The following is a 12,329-nucleotide window of genomic DNA, read 5'->3' on the forward strand; positions in this document are numbered from 1 at the left end:
AATATCACGTTTTCTCAGCCAATCTCGCGTTTTACAATCCTCGACCGTTTTACAAGCCTGCCTCTATAATTTTCAACACTCTTTCAACGCTTCGTTTCTTTCTCCGTTCTCCGTTACATTTCTTTTTCCCCTCTTCTTTTTCTTTTCTCTTTCTTCGAAGGAGAATGAGGTTAAAGCGCGAACAGAGACACTTTCTGGATATTTTGTTGTATTTTTTCTCTATATTTCTCTCTTTCTCTCTCTCTTTACAAGGAGATAAACTTGTCTCGCCGCGAAGATAGTAAAGAGACGAGACAAATTGAGATACCTGTTCCCGCCAGGTTCCGTAGGCAGAAAATGCAAGCGATGCACCTGCAAATCCTTACAGCATTTATACACGCGTCGGCTCGCGAGACGCGTTATCACGATCTAAGGAAGGGACGTAGCCTTAAATTTTTCGGGGACATTGCTCGTTTACGTACGTGTACGTGACCAACATCGGATTTTTTTCTGATATCAGAGAGATCGAGCCGCAACTTTCTTACGATTTTAATCGAATATACGTACGCACGTATATTTATCTTTAAAATTTTATCTTCTCGTTCTGATTTCCCTTTTTTTAAATATCATTTTCGTAAAACATTTATTCCTTAACGGGTATGAATATAAACTTTCATCCGAAAGTTACATTCGAAACACTTACCACTTCCTGCGAGATTAAATTCGAGAATTAAAGCGTTGCTGAGAGACTCACCTGGAACAGAGAGGAGAAACATTTTCGTTAAAACAAATGTCATACGTATATATATATATATATGTATATATAAAAATTTAAGGTAAAAATCATACGGACGAATATCATATTTTCTTAAACATTTCACTTCGAGTTCCCTTAACCTATAACTCACAGAAAATTGATACTTGGTTCGAAAATACAATTCCTCTGTATTCGAGAACTTTATGCTTAAATTACCGGCTAGAACCTACAGTTCCCACGTTTACGCTCCATGCATGCATGATAACTGCACTTTAGGATTCATGCAAATAGTCGCGCATAAGAGCGTACTTACTATAAGAGATATGGTAACGAATTTATCAGAGATCATGGGAAACCGACTGCCACGGATAAAAGCCTTAAATATTCCACGTCAACCACCTAACCCTATCCGTACCTAACCCGTCTACAAAATCATCCGCCCAAACTCACTTATCTTAAAAATAAGAAAAAAAGAAAGAGAAACGATTAAGCCTCTCAGCGAAGCTTCGTCGATCGCAGGAAACGATTCCGCGAGAAACAGATGATGGAAGAAGCCGAGGTAAGCGCGTCGAGGGGGTTGAACCGCAACGTGTCATCCCATCCGATCGTTATACGAGCAAGAAGCGGCGAGCGACCATCTCTCGTCGCCTCTCGTCCTTTCTCACCCGGAGGATGCGCCGTAGTCTCGACGCCAGGTCGTCCCTGGCCTCACCAATTCCGGTTCCCACGTTTACATTTCGTGCATGCGCAATGGGTATACCGTGCGGCCGGTGTAGCACGGCGTAGCGGTGGTAGCTCGTTAACCGGATAACGGTTAGGTCGGGCAGGCAGCACGTTGCAGGCGCGCAACCACCGCGGGGCCGAGCGGGAGGGGAGGGCGCCTTTACAGGGCAACTACACAAGGCAACCGGGAACGTCAGCCGCATATAGCGATCCCCGTGGAAGCCCTTAGGCTCGTACCACGGCCTACGTTAACGTGTCTATTTGAGATATCAGCGATCGGCGCACAACGGTCGCTCTGCACGACCAGCAGCGCCTCCTTCGCGACGCTCCTGGACGCGAGTCTTCTTTTTTCGCGCGAGGAGGGTGCAGGATTTACGAGAGTTCCGATGCGTGGGGATAAACGTGGGGAAGGGAGAGGAGGATAATTTTTATCTTTCTCTCCGTCCAACTGGCGAATTACACTGGCGTGGCGCGATTAATCCGGCGCAAGGACTCTCTCGTTTAACGGATGTCATAATAAAGTTAAATGGACGGGTCGGCCGTTTCGAGGGAGGGAGGGAATTATATGGCTGTAGGTGCAATTTGATCAGATACGAGGCCGCGCTCGCCTAGAACAATTTACCACCGTGCACAAGCGGACAGCCTCGAATTAAACGTATTATAAATCGAAACGGAGAATTACGACCCCCGAGTATTTTCTTAAGGATACTAATTAACGCCACTGTATTACACGCGGCAAGCCACGTAATAATTAAGAGACTTGGACTCGCCTCGTTCCAATTTTTTTTTTTTATTTCCCTTTGAGCACGTTGAAACGTGTAATCGTTCGAAATAAAGGTAGCAACGAGTCGACTTATAAATAATTCCATCCGTTCTCCTTTTCTTCGCTCGAGAGGAAAAGGAGGAGGGGGAGAAACGTTTATCTCGTTCTCCATTTTCAGAGGTAGGATCAGTTCGGATAGATTCTGATAACTTTTCAATTAATAGACGCGATTAATAGCATCCCGAAACGCGTTCAGAAATTATCGCGTTTATATATACGCCAAGCCGCGTTTCGAACGCAATCTTTTCCACCGTTAATCCGATGTACTTACGTCGATAGTCGACGACGATAATCCTATTCACTCGCGCGACTCCATTTGCGCGATTGTGCGCGCATGGAGTTAAGATCTGCTGGTTGTTAGCTCGTGGCCATTGTCCGAGGAATTTTTTTACTCGGTCGGGTAAGCGGTATCGCAATTACCGGTTCACGCCCCGCAAAACTCGCTTCTGTAATCGGTGGCTTTAATTACCGGGTAATTGCCAGAGGAGTCTCTGGATGGAACCCGTTGCGTTTTCCGCCCTATTATTATTACGACCACTCGTTTCCCCCTTGCGCAGGTACAAGTTTCTTGCGACTCCGCACAGAACCGTTTCAACTCGTTTTTTCTCTCTTTCTCTCTCTTTCTTTTTTACGCGCGAATCATTGAAAAATTAATTTTCACTGCGTGTATCTTCATCGCGCGAAGAGCTGACAGATCTCGAACGAAGCGAAATACTTTGTTGCGGCCAGGATAAATCGCGGAACGCTTATTTCCCTAAAGCTACGCCCGGAGAGAACGGAACGCTGTCGTAACGCTCCTCGATCCGGGAATCGTTGCGCAAAACTCGACGCAGTTCTCGATGAAACCACATCAATATTCGTCATCCCTCGCCTTCTCGCTTGACGTGTAATCGCGCGTGTTCATCGGGAATGAAGTTATCGGAGCCATCGATTGCAATCTCCGCGCTCTTCGTACCTCTCTCCCTCCCTTTCATTCGTTGGCGTGACGAGCATGCAAAGAAAATTTTAATTAACCGCGGCTAATTCCTTTTTTCCCCTCCCTCCTCGAATAAATCAATAACGCGAACGCGCAACGAAACGGCGATGACTTCAACCGAGGGAGGAGAGGAATCAGGATTTATGAATAGCGTCAATTGAAATGTTCCAGCGCGTTAGCGACGAGTATTCTCCAACGATCGAATAATATATTGCGACAGTCGTAATTAAAACCGCGCTTGCGTTATTGCGTAATTGCGCCTCTTACTCGACCCTTTCTCCCTCCTTCTGCCCATCAATCGACGGTTCGAAAAGAAAGCGAGAGGATGGATAAAGAAAAAAAAGAAGAAAGAAAAAAGAACGGAACAAAGGAAGAATACGCATTGAAATACGTACAAAAAAAGAAGAATGGATATCGTAACGAAGCTAAGTGTCACTCGCACCACTTTTATTAATAATCTGATCCACGACTACGCGCGTATATATATATATATATATATGTAATACGGGTCGTATATCACGTCAATTAAGATAGAAAATACATATTGTCATAAGCAAACCTTCGGGTTTAATTATCGAGCAGCGTTGCGCTCCAACAATTATCCGCTACGCACGGAAGCGGATATTCCTCCTCGGTAATAACCAGACTCGCGTTTACAATAATAACCGTTATAAATAATTATTCGCCGGGGAGCCTCGTCGTAAATCTAATGGCCAATTGCACTCGTCGTCGCTACCAGGATGCCGAGGAGGTATCCTTCGGTCCCGCGGGCCAACACGCTTCCTCGCTTCATTGTAATTGACCGTGGGAGTGAAACGTTAACCCTTGGACGATGTCGAATTAAAGCGGCCGATTTATTTTCCTTCGTATCGATGGAAATCGTCTTCCTGGGACTCTTTCGGGCCAAACACGCTTTTCCTGCCTTCCCTCCGTAATTGGTCGGTAAAGCTTTAAACTATTCATTCAGCCTTCGACGAGAGAATTAAAACGGCCGATTTATTCTCGTCGATATCGTTTCTTTTTTTCGTATCGATGACGACGGAATCAAAACGACCGGTTTATCTTCGTTGTTCGTATCATTCGATCGATGGAGAAAGCGGTAGTATTTTTTGGTTTTCGCGGGCCAACGCGCTTTTCCCTTGCTCCGTAATTGATCGTGGAAGCGAAGCTTCAGAGATTAACCGTTGTTCGATTCGAGAATCAAGGGAGAGATTTAAAACGGGCGATTTATTTTCCACGATATCGTTTGACCGATCGATGGAGAGACCGTGGACGGTTGATGTCCGTTTAACGCTGTTGACATTAATTAAGCGCGGCGTGAACGCAGCGTGGATTACCATTTTAATGGATAGTCTCAATTAACGGAGCAGCGCAGCGATTCAACGCCGGACGATTAAGCGAGCCACTGGTGTTCAGCCTCGCGATACGCCGGCACGCGATCCTTCGATCGTCCACGAAGCCTCTGGTCACGCCTCTGTCCGGATCGATTTCCGACCCAGCGTGTCGAGCTGGGGCCAGATCGTTAGTGGGGATCGTCGAAAGTGATTTACGTATCAAGAGGAAGAACTAAGAAATTTCCACGCAAAAAACCAGGTGGAAAAGGCCGAAAATAAATATACGGCGACCCGACTTTCTTTCGTTCGAGGAAACCGGACCCTCCTACGACGGATTAAGAGTAATTTACGGTCCCGTATTGGAAATAACTGCGTAACGTTAACGACTGAGGTGAAATACCGATGCCTGTACAGCGAATCGTATATCAACGCAATTAAGACCGATTTCTCGTGCACGAACGGGCGAAATAAAACCGAGTGTACGTATATTCTCACCGCTTTCGTCCAATAAATACGTTCGAATCGTAAACCACGATTGCCCTTTCGATCGCTCGAAATTCGGCGCGTGAAATTTAAACGACGTCTCAACTCTCCTCCTTCCTTTTCCCTCCACACTTTATCCCTAACCTCTCTCTCTCTCTCTCTCCTTCAACTTGGTTCGGTTTCAACGTGGACGACTCAATCGGCCCATTATCTTCTTCGACCCGTCCATTTATCCGCCTTCCACCCCTTTTCCATCCCTAACGATCGTCACTCGTTACGTGTGCACGTCTGTACCATCTGTACGCGACGTGTATACAACACGCGGTGGTGGCGATAAAAGGTGGACACGCACGTGCTTCGCTTGCCAGCCTGCCTACCATCGGTAATCACCTGCCACTCCGCTCTTCCTAAGCCGGCCGGCCAGCCGGAAAAATTCCCCCCAATCGCCATCAATCATGGAGAATTAGAGAAAACGGTCGGGTCTACCGCGGGCCAGCACGTAACGTTCCACGTTCTTTCTTCTTCGCTTCTCCCCCCTTTTTCCACGCGCCGTTACAAGTTAATGTACGCTTTCGTCGTCGTCGCCGTTCGCTCGTTCCCTCTTCGATTCGCCGTCGTTAGTTATTTTTATCCTTTTTCTTTCCTTTCCTTTCCTCTTCTTTTCTTCTTTTCCTCTTCTTTTCCGCGCGAGGGATCGTTTCGTGACTGGTTTCAACGCCGCGATATTTCCTCCTTATTGCCGTTAAACGCGATACCCTGCGACCGGGTACAGGCATCGGAATCTCATTTGATAAATCGTTACGCGAGAGAGGCTAGGCGTTGCACAGTTGTCGAGCCGCGAGACGAGGCGACGACGTCGTCGCGGAGACGAAAGTGACGAGGCTTCTTTCTTCGTTTCTTTCTTAAAAAAGGAGGGGGGATTATTATAGATAAAACGGTCTAATTATAGAACACTTAGATATCCCTGGAAAGATGGGTGAAGTACAAATACGTTCTATAATTATTCGTAGCGTGTATAATATTCTTCGTTCCTTTTTTTTCTTCTTCTTTTCTTCTCAAATTACCCCCTCGAAGGGTAATTCGAATTCAATTACGATGATAAATTCATTTGTTAATCCAGCTGCGAGCGTATCAAAAGAATAATTTATATCGACGAGTTATTAAGTCCATTAGCGCGAAGAGAGGCAGCGTTAGGCCATTTCTACGTTACAACTAACTAATCGACTAATTTCGAAGAAACGGAACATCCAGGGGGATATTTCTACTTGCTCCTTGCCCGCGAGAATAAAGGATGCGAGTTCTATTTTCCCCCCGCCCCCTCCCTCCCTTCTTTTCCAGACTTAATATTCACCCGTCAGATTTCCAAAGCGACGCGGCCATGTTAACGTCAACCGGTTTGAGAGACACTTTTAACTCGGCTCTTGAATGATATATGCATTTCCTGGTGTCAACCCACCCTAAAGATGTCTCTATTGGAAAGACGCAGTCAGTCGTCGAACACGAGCAAAAAAAAGAAACTTCGCCTCAGATCTCATCTTCTCGTGTAAGTAAATTTATTTATTCGCGCGTGCATGACGTGTCCTTGTAATCGCGAAAACGATACCGCGTGGTTAATTGAGTTTCGTCAAACGCCATCCAGTTACCGACCGAGATATCTATCGAATCGTAAGCGGAACGCTTGGAGGAAGATAGTCACAGTTAATCTCCACGCAGGTGACGTGTTATTAAACCGGTCATCTTTACGATCAGAGAGCACGATGATCGACCTTTTCCCTTCGATTCCACTGCGGTGAAGAAGCAACAGGATTTTACTGGATTTTTCAACGATTTTGCATCGATCGAAGCTTTGAAAAAGCTTTGTTCTCGTCTAAGTCCAAGTTTGAAACGACGGAATCTCGCAACAACTTAAAGCGAACTTAAGGCTGTCGAGGTCGGATCGACGAGAGAGGCTGAACAACAATTGGATTTCTCTCCTATTCGTTTACGGTAACGAATTAAGGACGATAAATTATTAATTGTAGGAAAGGAATCGGTTCACCTGCAGAACGTGGGAAAACGTTCCGCCAGCCTTGAAAAACGTTCTCGAGTTGCGGCCAGTAAGAAAAAAAACGCTAATGATATCTGATTGCTCCGTCCTATTCACGATGATACCTGATCGTGCGCGCTCCTCTTATCTTCGTGTTATCATCTTGCCACCTCTCCAAGGTGGTAATAATACCAGCCTCGTTAGAATCGTGGCGGAGGAACATCACAGGGCACCGCTGACAGTGATCAAAGCAAGATTACGGTTTGCTAATTTTCCGTACGACAGTAATTCTCGAGAGTGATCGAGGCGATTCTCTTTTTCTTCGAACAATCATCGCCACAGTGAGCTTTTTCCTTCTCCGTAGATTAACGAAGTCGGTAGCCGTAGAACGCTCGTTTTCCAAATAATCCAATCTTCTCGACTCTCTTCTGATTAATCAGTAGAAAGAAGAAGAAGGAGAAAAAGAGGAGGAAAAAGTTTACTAAATAATTATCGTCGCGGTATCAAAAACTTCAACTCATTGTACCTCGGTCTCGATCTCCACGCCCAAATCGTGTCACGATTCACCGTTCACCGAGAAAGATCAAACGCATTGGCGAATTTCTCTTATCGAGTCGACACCTACGCGCGCTCCAACGAACTCGGAAATCATATCCGAGCATCGATTATCTGAACGCCGTAGAAAAACCTTTGTTATTATCGTTGATTGGAGAAATATGGAGCATCCCGTGGGAGGAAAACTGCCGTTCGGCTCAGAGTGGTGCGATCAATCGAAGTGGAAACGCGTAAGATCGGCGCGCAATTACGGAGAGGCGACGATGCTTCTCAGCTTCGATCGTGTTACAAAGTCTCCGTCTGGTTGATTGCGTAGTCGCGGCGAGTAAACGCAATAATAATTTAACTGACAACTGCTCGCGCAATCGTTGGTCGGTGTATCATTTGTCGAACCGCGCGGGAAGGAAGGATGGAGGGAGGGAGAGAATAAAGGAAACGAGGGCGGGACGAGGATGCGAGATACTCGACAAAGAGATGGAGAGAGGGAGGGACAGACTCGCGAGGCATTAATCTTCCCTCTCTTTCTCGCGATCGAAACGTTTCGGACGAATAGACAGGGGTACACCATGACGGGAAATGTCGAGGTCCTCGACGGCTGGGAATGAGTTTGCCGGTTTCCTCCCACAACCGGTCGGCCAGTCTGTGCTCCCCTTCCTCCTTCACCTTCGTCCTCCTCCTCCCTCTTCCCTTTGGCCGGACTGACAGGAGCTTACAACTATTGTTTTATCCGCGACGGACCACGTTGCCGCAATTCTCCGTTTTCTCTCTCTCTTTCCCTCTCTTTGACGATGCGTCTTCTCCTCCTCGTCTCGCCTTCCCGGCATCGCGATCCTCCGAACAGAATTCCGAAGAGGACGAGAGAGAGGAAAAGGTGGAAGCTTCTTGCTTCCTGGCCTTTTTGGCAGGATTCTGACTACGTGGTTTATCGGTCTGTTCTATGGACGGAAGAAATATTCTACGGGGAATCAAGAAATCCAAGATACAAGTTTGATTGCTGTTGTTGATCCAAGCGGCGGGGAGGAAGAATGCGAGTGACTCGATCGTCGGATGAGGAAGAGTCGAGTCGCCCTCCTCGTTCGTTTGACAGGAACGACAACGGACGGACGTCGCTCGATCCGACCCCGATGGAATGCTCCAACCTTCGTAATCCGTCAAACTTGATTATCTTCGTGACGAATCATTTCTTTACCTCGAAATCTCTCTCTTTCCTTCCCGTCTCTCGCGTAATAACACGTTCGCTCCTCGAGCTAAATAGGAAACTAGATAGAAGAGGAAGAGAGAGGGAGAGAAAAAAGTATCGAGTCGGATCCTAAATATCCGTGTTCTCGAAGAGGTGGCAAACGGCACGGGTCGGTCCCGCCGTTAATTCGTTATTTGCTTGAAATATATGGATTCACCGCACGGCCGCTTGGGGCGCAACGGTGCAAACGATGGACATTGGCCGGCCGCCTGTTCTCCAGAGCGTTTAACCTTAATGACGCGTCTTTAACGACGTACAACGGTTCGAGCACCGCTTGCACCGTTTCCCACGAGCCTATCTAGGAGATCTAGCCGGACCAGACGATCTCTTAATTGTTACCCCGGCGTACATGCTTCTCGAGTCCTCGGGAAGAAAGAATGGAATCACGGACACGGTTAATTCATTGCGATTGAATCGTCCGGCGCTTTTATCGTATTTATCTCGTCTTTTTTACTCCGCGTGTTAGGAGGAGAAAAAAGAGAAAAGAACAGGAGAAAACAAGTTCTTGAAATTAAACGTGAGCAAAGTAATGGAGCAATAATAATAATCCACGAGCAATCACGAATTATTACACCGGGAGCAACCGGATCGAGGTTCTTTCTCTCGAAGAGAGAAGGCCGGTCGTGTTCGATAAATAATCGAATCTCGCCAGGGGTAATTAGATTTCAATTACGCTCTCGTACGAGCGTAAACGAACCGGATATATCCTCCGATCGAATCCATTCCGCGCGAAACCGAATTTCGAGCGGACCAAGGATAAAAGAAGAAGAAAAAGAAACGAAGCGACCCGACACGACTCCTCACAAATCCTCGAATGGACGATCGAGGACGATCGAGGCTGGTGTCGTTGGACGTTCTGCAAGGCGGATAAGAGGCGCGGGCGCGTATGCAAATGCCGCGGAAGCGGGCATCGGGCGAAACCATCGTATCCCATCCCATTGGTCGGCGATCCTTTTTTTTCCCGCGGACACCGCCGATGCAAGAGGAGCGCGGGCCCGCGCGGATTGGCCGGCCGTCCGCCGCGGTTCGCCGCGACTTTTCCGATTAGAAATCAACGGTGCACTGGATGCCCCCCTACTTAGGAGGAGCCTGGCGAAGTAGGTCATCCTATCTTGCCTTGGACTAGCGGTAAAATAGCCTCTCTCTCGTCTCGAGTGGGGGTGGCGTGGAGGGGTCTCCTCCTCGACTTCCAAGGAATCCTACTCTCTCTCTCTCTCTCCCTCGCCCTCTCTCCTTATCCGCATCGCTTCTTTCCTCTCTGTCTCGCCTCGCCTCGCCTCGTATTTTTCCTTGCGGTGATTTCGGCGGGGCGGAGGGGAGAGGGAAGAGGCTACTCGAAAGAGGCGATGGTTATACGGGTGGGTGAGTAAGTGGAGGGGTCGCGCCGCTCCACCACCTGCCAGGTAAATCCAAGGATCGGAAAGACCTCTCCACGTGCCACCATTCGCCGATTGGATCCCCGCCAATCCCGTATCGCCCGATACCGGCGTGCCAAGTAATCAAGCGGTGGCTACATGGAAATAATCCCGAGGCTAAGCTCCTCGCCGCGCTCGTTAACGTTTCCACTTCTTGCCAACGTTTTCTATACGAGGATCACGCGGTTTTGCCGTGGATGCGCGCAGACCACCGGCAGCCTCTCTCTCTCTCTCTCTCTCCCTCTTCTCTCTTTTCTCTCTCTCTCGGTGGTTTTAGGTGGTTGTTCCACGACGCGGCGGATAACGACGACTCCTCTCTCGCGGGGAGTCAGCTCACGATCCGAGTTTTTAGCAGGGGGAGGCGTATAAGTAAGGCGAGCGAGACGGGATTTTTAATTCGAAGCACCGTCGTTCACTTAGCTCGTGGATAAAACGGATTTGGTAAAACGCTTCTTTCCGTTAAAACGAAGAGATGACGCGCTGCGAAAGAAACATGTACGATGATAATGAGTTACACTGTTTTACCGTGGATCACCGTGGCGACCGCAAGAAGAACGTCTAATAATGGGGATGCTCGATGCTCGTGGCTTCGTTAGGAATATATCGTAGAGAGAAAGAGAGAGAGATACACGGCGTGGCATTTCTCTTATTTCTTCCTCTTCTTTTTCCACCGAATCAATCTTCTAAAAAAACAATTACACTCGGTAGAGATTATTTATCTTAGATTCTTAAATAAATTTCCCATACGCGAGATGAAATTCTTTCGGGTCGGATATCTCGATGCGACCGCGCTTTCGAAATAATATCGCGTCGATTAATAACGCGGGTAAACCGAATCGTACTCGCGATCCGTCAAATTCGCGAACTCTCTCGCACTCTTCCACACATCCTACTTCTAAATAATAACCCTTGCCGGGTAGAGGATATATTTTATCGGGGGTCGGCAAGCTGAAAGTCGGTCGGTTATCGCTTTTAAAGAGGGCCCCGAGTTAATCACGAGTTCCAATATTTCTCAATCTCTTAATGAGAAGAGGCATTATCCTGAAATCGCCGCGTGAAATCGGGCGTATACAGATCGCGTGCTCGCGTGTTATGCCGCGGCAACAGTTGTCTAAATACCAATACCGAAGGGATGACACGGATACTTCGTCCACGATCCCCTTGACCTCTCTCTCTCTTTCTTTCTCTTTCTCTCTTTCTCGTGTAACGATAACGCGAGATGCCCACGTCGTCCTTTGATTTACGACCCTTCTGTATCTCTCCGCGATGCTAACGACCGATTAATCGACAACTCGGTAAACGTGCGCCGACAGACGTGCTCGGTAATCTCTCTTTGTCTCTGATTGATTTCACGTTGACTCGATCATTTTTTTTTTTTTCACATAGATTCTAAATTTCCCAACTCGTCGGTTCATCGATCTAACAAGTGTCGACAGATGCTCGTAAATCCTTTCGTCTCGTTCGATTCGAGATAAATTCTGAAATTTTAATCGGCGCTAATTCCACGATTTTTCCAATACGTCGTTTCATCGATCTAACAAGTGGCGACAGATAATCCTTCCCTCCCATCGATTCGAGATAATTTTTACACCGATTACATCAAATTTTAATTGGCGTTAATTTTTCCAACTCGTCGTACGTTCATCGATCCATGAGAAACATTATATACTCGCTCTCCAAAAGAAGAAGAAGAAGAAGGAGAAAAAAATACATCTCATCCCCTCGTCACGGCAGTCAATTACACGGCATATCGCATCGAACGTCGGACAGACAGACCACCGAGCGCTTCCATTTCCCAACGTCGATGTAAATTTTCCATCCCCTTCGTCGACTCGTTAATTAATGAACGGCAACGAACAGCTCTCTCCCAAGCCCAGCCGCGCGCAATCTCTCTTCGTCCATGCGAACGTTCCATGGGCTCGAAAGAGAAATTGGAAAGAAACGGAAGAAAGGAAGGAAGGAAGAAGAAAAAAGTTTCTCGCGCGCTTAATAACTTTCATAGTGACAAGACGCACGCC

General features: G+C 47.3%; 1 protein-coding gene and 1 long non-coding RNA gene across 6 annotated transcripts in view; one reads left to right on the forward strand and one right to left on the reverse strand.

The window, feature by feature from the left end:
• Window positions 1–12,329, forward strand: part of LOC114577616 (uncharacterized) — a 118,310-nt gene that overhangs the window by 98,905 nt on the left and 7,076 nt on the right. The window lies entirely within an intron of this gene.
• The window catches only part of LOC107998379 (Krueppel-like factor 3), a 237,423-nt gene that overhangs the window by 88,577 nt on the left and 136,517 nt on the right, over window positions 1–12,329 (reverse strand). For 3 of the 5 annotated variants that reach the window (XM_062083134.1, XM_062083133.1, XM_062083135.1), the window contains one exon: window positions 683–733. The exons of the other annotated variants lie outside the window; for them this stretch is intronic. In XM_062083134.1, coding sequence (XP_061939118.1) covers window positions 683–733 — 51 coding nt within the window. The remainder of the gene's footprint in view (window positions 1–682; window positions 734–12,329) is intronic. 5 annotated transcript variants of the gene reach the window in all.

The sequence above is a fragment of the Apis cerana genome, linkage group LG12 (assembly GCF_029169275.1).
Source record: "Apis cerana isolate GH-2021 linkage group LG12, AcerK_1.0, whole genome shotgun sequence".
Lineage (NCBI taxonomy): Eukaryota > Metazoa > Arthropoda > Insecta > Hymenoptera > Apidae > Apis > Apis cerana.